The 20,820-nt window shown below is 40.9% G+C and overlaps 1 protein-coding gene across 1 annotated transcript; it reads left to right on the plus strand.

The window, feature by feature from the left end:
- Positions 1–353: 353 nt before the first annotated feature.
- Positions 354–16,856, plus strand: LOC115228455 (NADH dehydrogenase [ubiquinone] 1 alpha subcomplex subunit 10, mitochondrial). The gene is made up of 9 exons (XM_029799033.2): positions 354–727; positions 3,988–4,285; positions 4,997–5,083; positions 7,536–7,660; positions 9,832–9,920; positions 12,043–12,097; positions 12,955–13,064; positions 14,521–14,635; positions 16,690–16,856. The coding sequence occupies exons 1-9, from the start codon at positions 476–478 to the stop codon at positions 16,753–16,755; spliced, it is 1,197 nt and encodes a 398-aa protein (XP_029654893.1). The 5' UTR covers positions 354–475; the 3' UTR covers positions 16,756–16,856.
- Positions 16,857–20,820: the final 3,964 nt, after the last annotated feature.

Here is a 20,820-nt window from a genome sequence, read left to right on the forward strand (position 1 = left end):
AGCCTGTCGTATATATGTATATATATATATATATATATATATATATGTATGTGTGTGTGTGTGTTAGTGTGTCTGTGTTTGTTCCCCCCAACATCGCTTGACAACCGATGCTGATGTGTTTACATCCCCGTAACTTAGCGTTTCGGCAAAAGAAACCGATAGAATAAGTACTGGGCTTAGAAAAGAATAAGTCCCGGGGCCGATTCACTCAACTAAAGGCGGTGCTCCAGCATGGCCACAACCAAAGGACAGAAACAAGTAAAAGAGTCAAAAGAGAGTAAAAGAGTGTATATCTCCAAGGGGAACAACTCTCATCCTTCCACAAGCTGCTTCCGCTAGAGAGCTCCACATCGTTGTTGTCTATTTCTTCCACCAACCTCGACTTCCTGTCTCACCAAGGTTACCCTCACGGCTCGCTCGATCATGGTCTCCTTCTATTAAAACCGATCTCGTTTTTCCAGCGAAGCCCGGCATTATGATGATAGTGGTCCGATCCATTGGTAAGGTCCATGCCGCCGGCATCGGCCGTATCTCGCCTTCCTTGCTCCCTGTCCGGTCTCCCCTTGTGGCTTCCACCCAAATCGCGAATCTCACTTCGCCGACTTTGCATCGACAAGAAGAGCAGAAGGTCAAACCGTGGCCGTACAAGGAAAGGGTCTACAACCAGTTCTGGCAGTTCTTCGACCATACCTCCAAAAGATTCACCGACAACAGCCGCATCATTGTGGTAAATATATTTATTTATTTATATATAGTTGTTACTGTTGTGGGAATTGGAAGGTTTCCTAGGTTTGGATTCGAACCTCGAACCACTTCGACGTATTGGATCTAGCAGATCTCTCTCTCTCTCTCTCTCTCTCTCTCTCTCTCTCTATCTATCTATCTATCTATCTATCTCTCTCTCTTATATATATATATATATATATATAATATATTTAATTTTAAATTTAAAATGAAGGTGAGAAATTAGCATATGGGTGTCCACATAGTGGTTTCCCTCTCGTGACTTCGTGTGTACCGTTGGCGATTTTTTTTTCCTCCGTCTTCCCTTCTCTGGATCTTTCCTTCTCCTATGTTTCCGACGAAGAGCTCCGCTCGAAACGTTAAACCCTCCTTCTTTCCTGAGCGTCCAATAATACTATATTTGTTCCATGTCCTCGCGTTGTTGTGTTTTCTCTTTGTGTTTTCATGTTTGGATTAACTTTATATATATATATATATATATATATATATATATATATTACTACATATATACATACATATATATTATATATATATTATATATACATACATATATATACATACATATATATATATATATATACATATATATATATATATATATATATATATATATATATATATATATATTCAGGGTGTCCCAGAAGTCGTGCACCATTCTGGTTTTCATTTAAAATAATTAAAGCATTTTATTTAATATTTTCTTCTACATGTTTTATTGTAGAGGGTGCTCAATTTGAGCATTTGTTACGATTAATTTCAATAAAGTGTATTCTTAAAAAAAAAAAAACAGGGTGGTGCGCGACTTCTGGGACACCCTATGTGTGTGTGTGTGTATATATATATATACAAAGTATTGTATGTTTGCAAGTGAGTCTATTCTTTTGCTGGTTTCAGTGAGATTTAGCTGCTGTTTCTAGCAAATGAAAGAACCTGAAGCTTACACAGTACAATTGTTGTTGAAGTGTAATTGAGTAGATCGATTATCAAATGCTCTCCAGCCATGACCATCCTGTCTGAATCCTTCTTCCTTCCTTCCTTCCTTGTTTCAGCCTTATGGAGTTGTAGGAGGTATGAGCGTCATGAAATGCAGTGTGTCTCAGACATTCTAATCCTGGCCTAGTGGTTAGGGCGTTGCATTCATGATCGCAAGATTCCGGTTTCAATCCTCAGACTGGGTGACGCGATGTATCTTTGAGCAACATACTTCATTTCATGTTGCCACAGTCCACTCAGCTGTAAATGATTAACCCCGTGATGCACTGCTGTCCCGTCCGGGGGTTTATTGTGGTCTGGGTCACTTCTATGCTGTCGAAACCGAGTACTGGAGGTGCATGGCTTAGTGGTTAGAGTGTTGGACTCGTTCAGGATCGCAAGATTGTGGTATTGATTCCTGGACCGGGCGACACATTGTGTTCTTGAGCAAAACCCTTCATTCCCCATTGGTCCAGTCTACTCAGCTGTAAGTGGGTCACCCTGCGTGGACTAGTGGTTAGGATGTTAGGCTCATGAACACAAAGTTGTGGTTTCAATTATCACCCAGGTTGGGCATCGTGTTCTTGAGCAAGACACTTCATTCCCCATTGGTTCAGTTCACTCAGCTGTAAGTGGGTCACCCTGCTATGGACTGACATCCTGTTTATCATCATTTAACGTCTGTGTTTCATGCTGGTATGGGTTGGACAGTTTGACAGGATCCAAAGGTGGCGAGCTGGCAGAATCGTTAGCACACCAGGCAAAATGCTTAGCAGTATTTCGTCTGCCGTTACGTTCTAGGTTCAAATTCCGCCAAGGCCGACTTTGCCTTTCATCCTTTCGGGGTCGATAAATTAAGTACCAGCTACGCACTGGGGTCAATGTAATCGACTTAATCCGTCTGTCTGTCCTTGTTTGTCCCCTCAATGTTTAGCCCCTTATGAGTAATAAAGAAATAGGTATTACGTCTGCCACTACGTTCTGAGTTCAAATTCTGCTGAGGTCGACTTTGCCTTTCATTCTTTCGGGGTCGATAAATTAAGTACCAGCTACGCACTGGGGTCGATATAATCGACTTAATATCCATGTCTGTCCTTGTTTGTCCTCTCTGTGTTTAGCCCCTTGTGGGTAGTAAAGAAATGTGTATTTCGTCTGCCGTTGCGTTCTGAGTTCAAATTCCGCCAAGGTCGACTTTGCCTTTCATCCTTTCAGGGTCGATAAATTAAGTACCAGTTACGCACTGGGGTCGATGTAATCGACTTAATACCCATGTCTGTCCTTGTTTGTCCGCTCTGTGTTTAGATCCTTGTGGGTAGTAAAGAAATGGGTATTACGTCTGCCGTTACGTTGTAAGTTCGAATTCCGCCGAGGTCGACTTTGCCTTTCATCCTTTCAGGGTCGATAAATTAAGTACCAGTTACACATTGGGGTCGATGTAATCGACTTAATACCTATGTCTGTCCTTGTTTGTCCCCTCTATGTTTAACCCCTTGTGGGTAGTAAAGAAATAGGTATTTCGTCTGCCGCTACGTTCTGAGTTCAAATTCCACCAAGGTCGACTTTGCCTTTCATCCCTTCGGGGTCAATAAATTAAGTACCAGTTGCATACTGGGGTCGATCTAATAGACTGGACCCCTTCCCCAAAAATTTAAGGCCTCGTAGAAAAGAATATGGTGCTTTTTACTTGCCACCAGCCCTGGGACCACAACTACAATTTCCATTTGATTGTGATTTGATTTGATTTGATATTTATCCGTTGTTATGTTCTGAGTTCAAATTCCACCATGGTCAACTTTGCCTTTCATAATTTCAGGGTTGATAAAATTAGTTTCACTCGAGTGAAAGTAATCGACTTAGACCTTCACTCAAAATTGCTGGCCTTGTGCCAAAATATGAAACCAGTATCTCAAACAATCTGTTTTTATGCCTTTATGTTCTGAGTTCAGATTCCGCCATGGTCAACTTTGCCTTTCATAATTTCAGGGTTGGTAAAATTAGTTTCACTCGAGTGAAAGTAATCGACTTAGACCTTCACTCACAATTGCTGGCCTTGTGCCAAAATTTGAAACCATTATCTCAAACAATCTGTTTTTATGTCTTTATGTTCTGAGTTCAAATTCCGCCATGGTCAACTTTGCCTTTCATAATTTCAGGGTTGATAAAATTAGTTTCACTGGAGTGAAAGTAATCGATTTAGATCCTCACTCAAAATTGCTGGCCTTGTGCCAAAATTTGAACCCAACATCTCAAATAATCTATTTTTACTTTCAGGTCGATGGCAATATTGCTAGCGGCAAAACAGAATTTGCAAAGCAAGTTGCTGAAAGCTTTGACCTTCATTACATGCCTGATATTCATCCCGATGAAGTGTGGTTCCGAGACAATGGTTTTGACATGAGAGAACTTGATGATCAGTTTACACAACCTGCCAATGTGTCGTACGACCTCAAGAAGTTCTTAAGCGATCCTGACCCCAAGAAGAGCCTGAAGTTAGGGAGGCCCCAAATGCTTCTGTACCAACTGCGGTTCTTCAATTACGTATCTGCATTGGAACATCTCCTGAACACAGGCAAGTTTTTTATTATTCTCTCTGTGATAGGCGCAGGAGTGGCTGTGCGGTAAGTAGCTTGCTTACCAACCACATGGTTCCGGGTTCAGTTCCACTGCGTGGCATCTTGGGCAAGTGTCTTCTGCTATAGCTCCGGGCCGACCAATGCCTTGTGAGTGGATTTGGTAGACGGAAACTGAAAGAAGCCTGTCGTATATATGTATATATATGTAAGTGTGTGTGTGTATGTTTGTGTGTCTGTGTTTGTCCCCCTAGCATTGCTTGACAACTGATGCTGGTGTGTTTACGTCCCCGTCATTTAGCGGTTCGGCAAAAGAGACCGATTGAATAAGTACAAAGAATAAGTCCCGGGGTCGATTTGCTCGACTAAAAGGCGGTGCTCCAGCATGGCCGCAGTCAAATGACTGAAACAAGTAAAGAGAGAGCCTTATGAAGTAAACAGTCCGGTTCTCACAGACGACTTGTTGAGAAGAATCGACAAAGTCTATAAGGAAAAGCTCTTTCTTTCAATCTGAATGCATTTTACATGGAAGTTTCGGTCTTAAATTTCCAACTTGTTCGCTTTAGAATGAAGTATAATGAAAACTGATTGAAACCTAAGTGGCTGAGTATCTCCACCACAAAAAAAAAAAAAAAAAAAAGAAGAAAAGAAAAAGGTTTACTATACAGTATTGTCCCCCTTTTTATCTCTCTCTCTTTCTGTCCCCTCAGGTCAAGGTGTTGTAATGGAAAGGAGTGTTTACAGTGACATGGTGTTTGCGGAAGTTTTTACCCAGCTTGGTTATATGAGACCACAAGGTAAGATGACAACAACTACAACAACTGTTACTCTCTCACTCTCTCTCTCACTCTCTTTCTCACTCTCTCTCACCCTCTCTCTCTCTTTCTCACTCTCTCTCTCTCTCTCACTCTCTCTCACCCACTCTCTCTCTCACTCTCTCTCTCTCACCCTCTCTCTCATACCCTCTCTCTCTTTCTCACTCTCTCTCTCTCTTTCTCACTCTCTCTCTCTCTCTCACTCTCTCTCTCTCACCCTCTCTCTCACACCCTCTCTCTCTCTTTCTCACTCTCTCTCTCACCCTCTTCTTCCATCTCTCCCACCTCTCTCTCACCCACTCTCTCTCACCCTCACTCTCTCACCCTCACTCTCTCTCTCTCACCCTCTCTCTCTCACCCTCTCTCTCTCTCACTCTCTCTCTCTCACCCTCTCTCTCACTCTCTCTCTCACCCTCTCTCTCTCACTCTCTCTCTCTCACCCTCTCTCTCACTCTCTCTCTCACCCTCTCTCTCACTCTCTCTTGCCCTCTCTCTCTCACTCTCTTTTTCACTCTCTCTCACCCTCTCTCTCTCACTCTCTCTCACCCTCTCTCTCTCACTTTTCTCTCACCCTCTCCCTCTCACTTTCTCTCTCACCCTCTCTCACCCTCTCCCACTCTCTCTCAATTTTATTTCATTGCTTCACTGGTTTCATTCAATAGGCTGTGGCCATGCTAGAACATCACCAGTTCCATCAATGACTCAAGTACAGGTACAACACTGACTTCCTGGATTCTGATGGTCCAGAACCGCTTATAATCCTCCCTAATTTACAAGCAGGAACGCCCAAGTCCCTGCAGCTGCCAAACCAGTTTACTGGACGGCCCTCTTGCACTGTACCTTGCAAAATACAGTATTAATAAACTTGTATCATCTATTCTCCTGTACAGGCTGCCGGTGGCACGTAAAAAGCACCTTCCGATCGTGGCTGTTGCCAGCCTCGCCTGGCCCCCGTGCTGGTGGCACGTAAAAAGCACCATCCGATCGTGGCCTTGCCTGGCCACCGTGCTGGTGGCACGTAAAAGGCACCATCCGATCGTGGCCGTTGCCAGCCTCGCCTGGCCCCCCATGCTGGTGGCACGTAAAAAGCACCATCCGATCGTGGCCGTTGCCAGCCTCGCCTGGCCCCCGTGCCAGTGGAACGTAAAAAGCACCATTCGATCGTGGCCGTTGCAAGCCTTGCCTGGCCCCCGTGCTGGTGGCATGTAAAAAGCACCATCCGATCATGGCCATTGCCAACCTCGCCTGGCCCCTGTGCCGGTGGCACGTAAAGAGCACCATCCGACCGTGGCCGTTTGCCAGCCCCGTCTGGCACGTAAAAAGCACCCACTACACTCATGGAGTGATTGGCGTTAGGAAGGGCATCCAGCTGTAGAAACATTGCCAGATCAGACTGGGCCTGGTGCAGCCTCCTGGCTTCCCAGACCCCAGTCGAACCGTCCAACCCGTGCTAGCATGGAAAGCGGACGCTAAATGATGATGATGATGATGATGATTTAACATCCATTTTCCATGCTGGCATGGGTTGGACAGTTTGACATGGAGCTGACTAGCAGGGAGTTGACCAGATTCCGGCTATCTGTTGCGACATGGTTTCTATGGCTGGATGCCCTTCCTAATGCCAACCACTTTACAGTGTGTACTGGGTGCTTTTTACGTGCCATCAGCACCTGTAAAGGACCAACCTGTATATGGGGGGGACAGTGATTTTATTTAGCCTTTTTTTCTTTCTTTTTCTTTTTCCTTGTTTCAGTCATTTTGACTGCGGCCATGCTGGAGCACCGCCTTTAATCGAGCAACTCGACCCTGGGACTTATTCTTTTGTAAGCCCAGTACTTATTCTATCGGTCTCTTTTTGCCGAACCGCTAAGTGACGGGGACGTAAACACACCAGCATCGGTTGTCAAGCAATGCTAGGGGGACAAACACAGACACACAAACACATACACACATGCATATATATATACATATATACGACGGGCTTCTTTCAGTTTCCGTCTACCAAATTCACTCACAAGGCTTTGGTCAGCCCAAGGCTATAGTAGAAGAAACTTGCCCAAGGTGCCACGCAGTAGGACTGAACCCGGAACCATGTGGTTGGTAAGCAAGCTACTTACCACACAGCCACTCACATATATACGACGGGCTTCTTTCAGTTTCCGTCTACCAAATCCACTCACAAGGCTTTGGTCGGCCCGATGCTATAGTAGAAGACACTTGACCAAGGTGTCACGCAGTGGGACTGAACCCTGGAACCATGTGGTTGGTAAGCAAGCTACTTACCACACAGCCACTCCTGCGCCTGACATGTCTTATCTACACATCTGGTCCCTAATCATTTCCTCAGCAAAGCTCAGTATCTGAAGATCCTTTCTCATCACTTTTAGATACTCTGGGGTTGTTTTTTTTAAAGTGTCCTTCGCCTGTTTTTCAGCCCTCCAGTATTACACCAACATGCTACGTAAATACACTATTTGTGACTTGTGGAAACCACATCTCTTTATCTACCTGGATGCCCCGATTCCCTATCTCAGGGAAAGGATCAACAAACGAAGAATAGTAAGTATTGGTGATGGGGGGGATATTTGACTTGACCCTTTAGCATTTAACCCCTTAGCATTCAGATTACTCTGTTAAATGTAAGGCTTATTTATTCACAGTTCTCTGAATTAATCATGTTTTATTTCATTGATTTGGAATTACGATGATACAATTGTGTATTTTTAGAATGATATTGTAGGGCAGGTATGATAGGTTGGATCTATCCAGTTTGAACATAAAACAGAAACAATATTTTGGCCGGATACAGCCGGTTTAAATACAAAAGAGTTAAACCGGCCATATCCGGCCAAAAGTATTCTACCTGTTTTATGTTCAAACTGGCCAGATCTGGTCTCTCACACCAACCCTAAAATGTTTTAAAAATTAACAGCTACCTCATCAAATTCTTATAGTTAAAAGATAATCCAGGATTAGTCCAAGACAATGTGGATAAAAAAGGATTAATTTGGGCAGAATAATGCGAACACTAAAGGGTTAAACCTTTCATATGGGCCCACCACACAGCTCCTTTTGCCTCAGCCTCTATGCAGAGAAAGACCCTACAATATCGTTTTAAAAATTAACAGCTACCTATATCAAATTCTTATAGTTACAAGATAATGCCTAATTAGTTCAAGACAATGTGGATTAAAAAGGATTAATTTTGGCAGATTAATGCAAACACTAAAGGGTTAATATTGCAATTAAAATGTAAAACTCAGGGATGCATTTAATTACGAAATACACATTAACAATTGCTAATTAATTTCAAATAATTATTAACAGGACTCCTCAAAGATTTGTGAGTAACCCTTTTACTCTAAACTGTAGTCTAGACTAACTACCAAACTACTGTTGCCTATACTGTAACTACCATGCTACAATAATGTAGATACCTATTTCTTTATTACCCACAAGGGGCTAAACATAGAGGGGACAAACAAGGACAGACAAACGGATTAAATCGATTACATTGACCCCACTGCGTAACTGGTACTTATTTAATCGACCCCGAAAGGATGAAAGGCAAAGTCGACCTTGGCAGAATTTGAACTCAGAATGTAGCGGCAGACGAAATACCTATTTCTTTACTACCCACAAGGGACTAAACAAGGACAGACAAACAGATTAAGTCGATTATATCGACCCCAGTGCGTAACTGGTACTTATTTAATCGACCCCGAAAGGCTGAAAGGCAAAGTCGACCTCGGCGGAATTTGAACTCAGAACGTAGCGGCGGACAAAATACCTATTTCTTTCCTACCCACAAGGGACTAAACACAGAGGGGACAAACAAGGACAGACATAGGTATTAAGTCGATTACATCGACCCCAGTGCATATCTGGTACTTAATTTATCGATCCCGAAAGGATGAAAGGCCAAGTTGACCTCGGCGGAATTTGAACTCAGAACGTAACGGCAGACGAAATACTGCTAAGCATTTCGCCCGGCATGCTAATGATTCTGCCAGCTCACCGCCCTATATACGATAATGTATAACCCGTAGCGACAACACTTAATAGATATTATATACTGTAAATACAGCACCACTACATGGTATATACTATAGCCACAACATTATAGTGTATATACTTTAGTGACAATATTACTAGAGGCTATTTATACTGTAGCCACAACATTAGTAGAGGTTATATACTGTAGCCACAACACTAGTAGATGCTACTTATCAGACATGAATAATTTACAAAGAAGTAATTTCGATATTATTGTTAAAAGTACTATTTTGGTCATATTTACTCTTTACTCTTTTACTTGTTTCAGTCATTTGACTGCGGCCATGCTGGAGCACCGCCTTAAATCGAGCAACTCGACCCCGGGACTTATTCTTTGTAAGCCCAGTACTTATTCCATCGGTCTCTTTTGCCGAACCGCTAAGTGATGGGGACATAAACACACCAGCATCGGTTGTCAAGCGATGTTGGGGGGACAAACACAGACACAAACATACACACACATACATATATACGACGGGCTTCTTTCAGTTTCCGTCTACCAAATCCACTCACAAGGCTTTGGTCAGCCTGAGGCTATAGTAGAAGACACTTGCCCAAGGTGCCACGCTGTGGGACTGAACCCGGAACCATGTGATTTGTAAGCAAGCTACTTACCACACAGCCACTCCTACGCCTATGTATTAATTTTATTTTTATTATTCTCTCTGTGACAGCCTTACGAAGTAAACAGTCCGGTTCTCACAGACGACTTCTTAAGAAGAATCGACAAAGTCTATAAGGAAAAGCTCTTTCCTTCTATGAAGTAAGTTTGGTAAAATTCCTTTTGCAAAAATGTTCATCTTTCTTTTCTTCTTCCCTCCTCTCTCCATCTCTGTTTCACTTCTTGTGTTTCAGAACAATGGTTCTAAATCTTACTTGGTTGCTAGCGCCTCCTTGTGGAGAATTATGAGCTCACAGTGTATCCTTTGCATGTTTACGATGCAAGTGTGTATTTTGAGGGAGATTTGGCTGCCATTTTTGTCAAGCTTAGCGATCATATATATATATATATATATATATATATATATGGCGATTTTTTTTCCTCTGTCTTCCCTTCTCTGGATCTTTCCTTCTCCTATGTTTCCGATGAAGAGCTCCGCTCGAAACATAAAACCCTCATTCTTCCCTTCTTTCCTGAGTGTCCAATAATACTTTATTTGTTCCACGTCCTTGCGTTGTTTTTTTGTTTTCTTGTTTGGATTAACTTTATGTATATATATATATATACACAACTTATAAACAAGGGCAAAGGAAAATTATTTCTATGCCAATATGCTGATAACAGACTTTTAAATCGTCAATTTCCACATATTATATACCCACTACAGAAATACGTTGTGCTGAAATCAAGGAAAGCTAGCCAACAGAATTCTTTTTAAAAGTTTGTTATTTCTATATTGAATCAATTTTGGAATTAATCTCATAATAGATTTTTTCCTCTTCAGTAGAAAATACGAATAGAAATAAATGAAATACTTACATGCGCCCATGTAAAAAAAAAAATTCTGTTGGCTAGCTTTCCTCGATTTCAGCACAACGTATTTCTGTAGTGGGTATATAATAATATGTGGAAATTGACGATTTAAAAGTCTGTTATCAGCATATTGGCATGGAAATAATTTTCCTTTGCTCTTGTTTATAAGTTGTTTATAATTTTAACCTTTAAAGGTATTTAATATGCTGCCACTTTGATAAAAAAAATTTTCTGTAAAAAAACTTCATCCTATATTAGTAGTATATATATATATATAATATATATATATATACACACATATATATATACACATATATATATATGTGCGGGTGGCACGTAAAAAGCACCCACTACACTCACGCAGTGGTTGGCGTTAGGAAGGGCATCCAGCCGTAGAAACACTGCCAGATCAGACTGGGCCTGGTGCAGCCTTCAGGCTTCCCAGACCCCAGTTGAACCATCCAACCCATGCTAGCATGGAAAGCGGACGCTAAATGATGATGATGATATATACACATTATATATATATATATATATATGTGTGTGTGTGTGTGTATATATATATATATGTGTGTGTGTATATATATATATATATATATATTATATTAAATTAGAGACAAAACCAGTGTTAGGCAAATCAAACAATGAAAAACTTAAGCCAATACATAAGATTATTTAATTTATATTATTTAAATATATAACAAAATTATTAAAAAAATATAATTAATATCACACTATGATCGTTTCATGCCTGCTAACTTCTTCAGATTTTTGAGTCGCAGTCATTCATCAGGTGGTTTAAATATCTAAAATATAATCAATATTTTTAAGATATAAATAATATATATAATATAATAATTTTACTTATAATAAACTCTATTATTAAATATGATTATATCAAAATTGACTATAATGTTAAATATTAACTTTAATTTATAAGGTAGAAAACCCATAATCTAATATCAATATTTGTCTATATCTAATTACATAAATATTTAAAATGACTAATATATATAAATTATCAATGAAAATATATATAAATATTATAATCAAGATCTAAAATAATCTCTAAAAATAATTGTATATAATGAAAACCTAATAAATTTAATTTTTCATATTTGTCTCTAATTTAATATAATATAATATTTTTCTATAAAATTGGATTCAATCCTAAATCTGATTTTTCCCTGTAAGTTTGGATTTATTCCCTAATATTTAATATATATATATATATATATATATATATACACATATATATAAATATATATATATACACATATATATACATACACATATATATACACACACACATATATATATGCCTACATAAGATAATAGAGTATGACAGAGTTAATTTTTCTTGCTGAATGATTCAAAATTAATTTGTTTCTTTTTGTTTCTGCTCTTCCAGGGACCATTCGGAAATATTAACCTATGATGTGTCCAATTTACCGGACTGGGAAATTGTGAGCATTATCTCCTTAATTTTCTTTTATGCTTTTATTCTTTTGTTTGTTTCGGTCGTTTGACTGTGGCCACTAACCAACCACATGGTTCCGGGTTCAGTCCCACTGCATGTCACCTTGAGCTGACCAAAGTCTTAATTAATTCATTAATAATAGAAAGAATTTGTTTTTAATAAGGCGCAGGAGTGGCTGTGTGGTAAGTAGCTTATTTACCAACCACATGGTTCCGGGTTCAGTCCCACTGCGTGGCACCTTGGGCAAGTGTTTTCTACTATAGCCTCGGGCCGACCAAAGCCTTGTGAGTGGATTTGGTAGACGGAAACTGAAAGAAGCCCGTCGTATCATCATCATCATCATTTAGCGTCCGTTTTCCATGCTAGCATGGGTTGGACGGTTCAACTGGGGTCCGTGAAGCCAGAAGGCTGCATCAGGCCCAGTCTGATCTGGCAGTGTTTCTATGGCTGGATGCCCTTCCTAACGCCAACCACTCCGCGAGTGTAGTGGGTGCTTTTTACGTGCCACCCGCACAGGTGCCAGACGGAGCTAGCAAACGGCCACAAACGGATGGTGCTTTTACGTGTCTGTGTTTGTCCCCCTAGCATTGCTTGACAACCGATGCTGGTGTGTTTATGTGCCCGTTACTTGGCGGTTCGGCAAAAGAGGCCGATAGAATAAGTACTGGGCTTACAAAAGAATAAGTCCCAGGGTCGAGTTGCTCGACTAAAGGCGGTGCTCCAGCATGGCCGCAGTCAAATGACTGAAACAAGCAAAACAAAACAAATATATTATTATTTTCCTCATTCCATGCTTTTGGTTGAGTTGGTTGATATTTCTGTGGAAATCTCTGTTTATTCCAGATTGTTGAAGAATTAGAAGAACTGAATTTACACAAAGATGAGGAGAATCCAGAAAAGTTCAAAGTTTGGCGCCAGAAACATGAAGATGATTTCAACAACTATCGCATGGTGTATGTACACATTTTGTTGATGTTCTGCTTCTTGGGGGGGGGGGGAGAACTTTCGGGCCGGGGCCAATGGATAATTTCCAAAGGTCCCTCGCTTGGCAGTGCTACCGAGGGGCTCTGCCAGTTCGGGACAAACTCTACCGGCACAAAAGTGCCGTCAGACGGGCCTGCCCGAGGTGCATCCAGGACAACCAAACCGTTCTGCACGCACTCGTCCAGTGCCCGAGTATTGCTGAACTATGGGTTTATATCGAACAGCTACTGTCACGTATAGGACGGATCCAGCTATAAGCTGAATCCAGAGTGAGGATTGCCCCGCCGACCTCCTTTAACCAGGAGGGCAAAGCAGTTTTCCTTTGCCTAGTGGCTGTAGCGAAAGAGGTGATATGGTGGACCCGTTTGAAAGGGCTAAGGTCAGACACTTTCCTCTTTGGCCAAGGCCTCATCAACTTTTTCAAGTTTCACTTGAAAAGGAAGATGAGAGTAGAGAGGGAAGTGATGTCTGATAGCAAGTTTATTGAAAGGTGGGTGAATGTCGCAAGAATGGCCAGTATGAACGGACCAATTCTGAGGATACACCTGTGAAAATTAAAAGGGGAAATATAAAAGGAGAAAGGGGCTCTCTATGCCCCCTTTTGACCAGGCTCCCGTGGCTTTTATGGGTTTTCCAAGAGTAACCTTTCGAAGCGCCTCCCCCTATTGGGAGTTTTCATTGTTACTTATTTTTCGTTGTTATCCTACTTTTGTACACGGACCTTTTTTCAAACGGACTAAACCCTTTGTAACTTTCGTCCTGTGTTTTGTCCCTTTATGTTTTAATTGATTTTTGTTAGCCCTTGTGGCCAATAAACGAATTAATTATTATTATAATTATTAAATGCTTAGCCGTATTTTGCACATCACTACATTCTGAGTTCCAAATTCCACCGAGGTCGACTTTGCTTTTCATCCTTTCAAGGTCAATAAATTAAGTACCAGTGAAATCCCCTCTTCATAAATTTGAGGCCTTGGGCCTCCAGTAGAAAGGATTCGAGTTGGTGGAAACGTTAGCACGCTGGGCGAAATGTGTAGCCGTATTTCATCTGCCGCAAGGTTCTGAGTTCAAATTCCGCCGAGGTCAACTTTGCCTTTCATCCTTTCAGGATCGATAAATTAAGTACCAGTTATGTACTGGGGTCGATATAATCGACTTAATCCGTTTGTCTATCATTATTTGTCCCCTTTGTGTTTAGCCCCTTGTGGGTAGTAAAAAATAATTATTATTATTATTATTATTATTATTATTATTATTACTATTGTTGTTGTTGTTGTTATTGAGTGAGATACTAATGCATGCCATCAAAGTGACTCTGGGGTACAAATATTCGAAGCCCAGTATACCCCAGAGCTGACCTGGGGCTTAATTATAATGACATGGCCATGATTATTGAGAATATATTGTTTGTATTTTTTGTTTCAGTGTCTCAATGAAGGACACCCTGTGGCCCTTGTTTGTGCTTGAACCCCCACTGAAGGCCCCAGAGCTGATGATTCACGGAGAAGATTTTATTGATTACGAGAGAGTCATCAATGGAGTTAGTTATCTCCCTTCTTTTGTCCTCTTTCGTCATCACCATCATCATCACCATCATCACCATCATCATCACCATCATCACCATCATTATCATCATCATCATCATTATCATCATCATCATTATCATCATCATCATCATTATCATCATCACCATCATCATTATCATCATCATCATCATTATCATCATCACCATCATCATCATCATCACCATCATCATTATCATCATCATCATCATTATCATCATCATCATTATCATCATCATTATCATCATCATCATCATTGTTTAACATCAGCTTTCCATTCTGGTTTGGGTTTGACGGTCTGACTGTAGGCTGGTAAGCCAGGAGGCTGCACCAGGCTCCAATCTGATCTGGCAGAGTTTCTACAGCTGGATGCCCTTCCTAACGCCAACCACTACGAGAGTGTAGTGGGTGCTTTTTACGTGCCACCAGGACGAGGGCCAGTCCAGCGGCACTGGCAACGACCTTGCTTGAGTATTTTTTCCGCATGTCACTGGCACAAGTGCCAGTAAAGTGACGCTGGTAACAATCACACTCAAATGGTCCTTTTTACGTGCCACCGGCACAGAAGCTAGTCAGCTGCTCTGGCAACGATCACGCTCAGATGGTGCTCTTAGCGCTCCACTAGCACAGATGCCAGTCATCGAATTTGATTTCGATTCCGATTTCACGTGCCTCAGCAGGTCTTTGCTAGCAGAGTTTAGTGTCCAATGAAGGAAACGCACACATAAGTGGGTTGGTTACACCCCTGGCATAGGCCCCGAGGTTATGGTCTCACCTGGCTTGCCGGGTTTTCTCAAGCAGAGCATATTTCTACAAATCACAGTCACTAGACATTGCCTCGGTGAGGCCTTATGTTCGAAGGTCGTGCCTCACCACCTCATCCCAGGTCTTCTTTGGTCTACCTCTTCCACAGGTTCCCTCAACCACTAGGGTGTGGCACTTTTTCACACAGCTATCCTCATCCATTCTTACAACATGACCATACCAGCACAGTCGGCTCTCTTGCACACCACATCTGATGCTTCTTAGGTCCAACTTTTCTCTCTAGGTACTTACACTCTGTCGAGTACTTACATAGTTATATATATATATATATAAACACACACACACACACACACGTACACACACACATATATATATATATATGGAATCGGCGGCTTATATTTGCTGCCGATAAATTTGGCGCGAGTGCGATGATTTGAAAATTTTAGGTCAGATATTGCCGAGACAGTGATAGAAGTGCCTCGTGTAAATATCTGCTCCGATCTGGCTGTTCTTTACTGACGAATCTATCGGCCTATGGAAGACTAGCTTGATTTAATTTAATCAGGTTAGTTTACCATTAAACAATAGATGAAACGGTGCATCGTATAAGGAACTACAGGGTAAATGTTTTTTAATTTTCTCCTGGTTTGCGGAATTAATGTTGTTTTGCGGTTGAAGCTTTGGCTGTTATTTCTAGTGGGTGAATAGCCTATTATGGCCGTTCCTTGATTTTGCTGCTATATATATATATATATATATATATATATATATTTGTCATCATCATCATCATCATCGTTTAGCGTCCGCTTTCCATGCTAGCATGGGTGTGACGGTTCAACTGGGGTTTGGGAAGAAAGAAGGCTGCACCAGGCCCAGTCTGATCTGGCAATGTTTCTAGGAGGGCATCCAGCCGTAGAAACATTGCCAGATCAGACTGGGCCTGGTGCAGCCTTCTGGCTTCCCAGACCCCAGTTGAACCGTCCAACCCATGGAATTTTGTTAATATATTTATATATTTGTTTATATAAATTTTTATACACACACACACACACACATATATATACATATATTTATTTATATATATATTTATATATATATATATATATTATAAAAATTAAATTTTTAACGTGCCATCGGCTCAGAGGCCAGCTTGTTGCTCTGGTAACGATCTCACTCGTGTGGTACACTTAGCACTCCACTAGCACATCTTTATAAAACATTTTTTTTTTCTAATTTCTAATTTTTACTTTTCTTAAATTTTTTTCAGAGCCCTGCAGCTTATTATGAAAAAGGTTTCAATCCCGAAGAAAAGAATGTCATGTTCAAACTTTAATTTCTGTTTTTTTTTTTGTTTCCTTCAAGATGATGACTTCTACACTTTTTATAGTTGATGTCTCTTTAGGTTTAAAACAATAAAAATTTAATTAAACACTTGTGTGATGGAATTTTTAATTCATTAATATATAATTTTTAATTTATTAATATATAGGCGCAGGAGTGGCTGTGTGGTAAATAGTTTGCTAACCAACCACATGGTTCTGGGCTCAGTCCCACTGCATGGTACCTTGGGCAAGTGTCTTCTGCTATAGCCCCGGGCCGACCAATGCCTTGTGAGTGGATTTGGTTGACGGAAACTGGGTTCCGTCTCACTCAATATATATACAGGTGCTTCCCGGGAATGATGGGCGGGGGGTGGGAGCTGAGGGGTCTGGTTGCTGCCTGACTCGGATACCAGGAAACCCCAAAATGGCAGAAATTCAAAAGATAGTGCTCATGGGAACTGCTCATATCCTACGCAAAATACTTTCTTTGTAATCTCAAGTTTTAAAACAAACATAATTTTTGTATGGTTTTTTTAGACATTCACTAGTACAACACTAAGTACAAAACCAAATATGTGGCACCCTAGGCATAACACCAACATGAACTTCCAACTTGTTGTCTCTTGAGGTCTCTGGGTGAGACTTGGAGCCAACTTGTACAAATATAAAGCAAAACTCAAACATAGAATAATAATATAATAATAATAATAATAATAATAATGATAATAATAATCTTTTCTCCTAAAGGCACAAGGCCTGGCATTTTGGTGGAGGGGACTCGTGAATAACATTGACCCTTGTTTCACAAGTGCTTATTTCATCGACCCTGAAAGGATGAAAGGCAAAGATGACCTTGGCAGAATTTGAACTCAGAATGCGGCAAGAGGTGAAATACTGCTAAGCATTTCGCTTGGAATGCTAACAATTCTGTCAGCTTGTCGTCTTAATAATAATAATAATAATAATAATAATAATAACACAGTATATCTTGGTATAAAAGATGGGCCACAGCAAATATTCTGCTTAATGCTGTGATGCAGTACCAGACAGTTGGTTTTTTGTTTGTCCCTTCTCGAGCCATGCCTGGCTCATAAGGGTCGGTTTCCCGGTTTCTTGGCATATAGGTTCCCCACCTGGACAGGACGCAGGTGAGCTGCAAGATGCAGCTGTATCAACGGTCACAGCGAACTACTTACTAATCCGATTTGCCAGTCACTCACAATTCTATATTTTATAATAATGGACCAGTCCAATTTTAGTCACGTGGAGGTAGTCGGATTCCTTCTACAACATACCCCGTTTTTAGAATCAGTCTCCACTACCTTCTCCCCTTTTGAAAATTGAATTCTCCGAGTTTTAATATCTCTGACTCTAAGGGTTCAATTCTAATGTCTCCTCCATTTTCCCTTTTCTGGTGCTAGATCGTGTAGTCTCAAATTGTTTGGGTGTTGGTACCTCAAACATGTCGTAGAAGGCTTCCATGGGGATTTCAATTTCGTGACTGTTTTTTCCATGCATCTTTTTTTAAGTCAGTTAATGTCTTTGATGTTTGACATTTTTTCCTTTTACCAGGAATAAAATTCTTCCAATTGGTTTAATGTTTACTCCGTCCTCCCAGCTTTCTTTACAATATCTATAAGTTATAAAACAAAAACTTTACGACCGAACGTGAAGTATTTATGTTCTCTTTCTCTCTTTTCTCTTTTACTTGTTTCAGTCATTTGACTGCGGCCATGCTGGAGCACCGCCTTTAGTCGAGCAACTTGACCTCGGGACCTATTCTTTGTAAGCCTAGTACTTATTCTATCGGTCCCTTTTGCCGAACCGCTAAACACACCAGCATCGGTTGTCAAGCGATGTTGAATGGGACAAACACGGACACACAAACACACACACATACATATATACGACGGGCTTCTTTCAGTTTCCATCTACCATATCCACTCACAAGGCTTTGGTCGGCCCAAGGCTATAGTAGAAGGCACTTGCCCAAGGTACCACGTGGTTGGTAAACTAGCGACTTACCACACAGCCATTTCTGCGCCTTTTGTTGTTCACTTTTTTTTAAATTTTCACTAGGTATCAGCTCATCAAAGACGGATCTGATTTCTTTAGCAAACATCAGTTTTGCGGGTGCCATTCCCGACGGTATGTTCGGATTAAGTGTTACTCGGTACAGTCTAAGAAATTGGTGAAATGCAATATCGTCCATAACTTCATTGTTCACCTTTTCCCATGTCCTCTTGAAAGTGTCAACAAATCGTTCCGCTTGATCATTTGACTTAGGATGATAAGGCGGAGAAGTGACATGTTCGATGAACTAGTCTGATGTAATTTGAGTTCCATTATTAGTCACATTGGTATCCGAAATACCACACCTGACGAACACTTCGTGTAAAAACTTATCGTAACCGCTGAAGTCGCCTTTTTACATTTATGCACATCCGTCCACTTTGAATAACCGTCCCCCACAACAATTTGAATTCAGAACGTAGCGGCAGACGAAATACCCGTTTCTTTATTAACCCCAAGGGGCTACACACAGAGAGGACAAACAAGGACAGACAAACGGATTAAGTCGATTATATCGACCCCAGTGTGTAACTGGTACTTATTTAATCGACCCCGAAAGGATGAAAGGCAAAGTCGACCTCGGCGGAATTTGAACTCAGAGCGTAGCGGCAGATGAAATACCTATTTCTTTACTACCCACAAGGGGCTAAACACAGAGGGGACAAACAAGGACAGAGAAAGGGATTAAGTCGATTATATCGACCCCAGTGTGTAACTGGTACTTATTTAATCGACCCCGAAAGGATGAAAGGCAAAGTCGACCTCGGCGGAATTTGAATTCAGAACGTAGCAACAGACGAAATACCGCTATGCATTTCGCCCGGCGTGCTAACGTAGATTCAGTGTTCATATTTTTTTCTTACCCGACGCCAGTTGACACACTTGAATCTGAGAGCAATCTTTCTTTTCAATTTTATTTGCGTCACGTCATAAATTAATAATCCTCTGACATTCTTCTAGAACTGCCGGCAGGATTAAATTTGATCCTGATCAAGTTTTGCTAATATTTAGGATGGTATATCTCCATCATTCTTTGCAGTAAGCTCTTGAACAAAAATGAAAGACTTGAACATATCCGGAGTGAGTTCATTCAATTTCAATTTCCCACACTCTCTGTTAACCACTCCAAATAGGTGACGAAATCTTCGTCGTCTTTTTTGACCAAATTTAAACATTGCCAGTGAGTATTGAACAGGGAACTTCTTCCACCGAAAATCTTTATATATATAAAACTCAACTTGTGTGTCTGTGTGTGTATCTGTGCGTGTGTCTGTGTGTTTAACTTTTGGATCTACCAAGTTTCATTATCAAGGATGGAAAATTGTGTGTCGCAAATCTATATATATAAAGCTGAAGTTGTCTGTGGCAGGTTTGGTATCCTTCAACTAACACTATCTCCTTCAAGACCCTGCAGCGCAAGTTGATAGAAGATAAAATTCAAATTGGACCATGTTAACACCAAAAATTATTTACATCAAAAAGGTGCTTTTTTTCTATGAAAATCCCATAATTTTTACGATTTTTGACTGCTGTGTCACCATTTTTCGGTGTATTCCAACTGGAAAAATGTTCACTTGAAGAGAATAACAAGTTGCATATTGCAAAATTTTTACTTTTCAAAAATTTCAATTCTAAAGGGTCGAAACAAACCCAAGCAACACCGGGTGATACTGCTGGTTTTTAATGAAATAGTAATTGTTTCTTCGAAATTAATCTTACCTGGCTTCTTCGATAGAATATAATTACTATATTTTAAGGCGGCGAGCTGGCAGAACTGTTAGCACGCCGGGCGAAATGCGTAGCCGTATTTCGTCTGCTGTTACGTTCTGAGTTCAAATTCCGCCGAGGTCGCCGGTGGCGCATAAAAGTACCCACTACACTCTCGGAGTGGTTGGCGTTAGGAAGGGCATCCAGCTGTAGAAACTCTGCCAGATCAGATTGGAGCCTGGTGCGGCCATCAGGTTCGCCAGACCTCATTCAAATCGTCCAACCCATGCTAGCAT

The sequence above is a fragment of the Octopus sinensis genome, unplaced genomic scaffold (genome assembly GCF_006345805.1).
Source record: "Octopus sinensis unplaced genomic scaffold, ASM634580v1 Contig10565, whole genome shotgun sequence".
Classification (NCBI taxonomy): domain Eukaryota; kingdom Metazoa; phylum Mollusca; class Cephalopoda; order Octopoda; family Octopodidae; genus Octopus; species Octopus sinensis.

Bases quoted from the DNA above. Each gene is read 5' to 3' on its own strand.
- LOC115228455 (XM_029799033.2), top strand. From the start codon at position 476: ATGATGATAGTGGTCCGATCCATTGGTAAGGTCCATGCCGCCGGCATC. The intron at 728-3,987 runs GTAAATATATTT...TTTTACTTTCAG, and splicing joins ACAACAGCCGCATCATTGTG to GTCGATGGCAATATTGCTAG. The intron at 12,098-12,954 runs GTGAGCATTATC...TGTTTATTCCAG, and splicing joins ATTTACCGGACTGGGAAATT to ATTGTTGAAGAATTAGAAGA.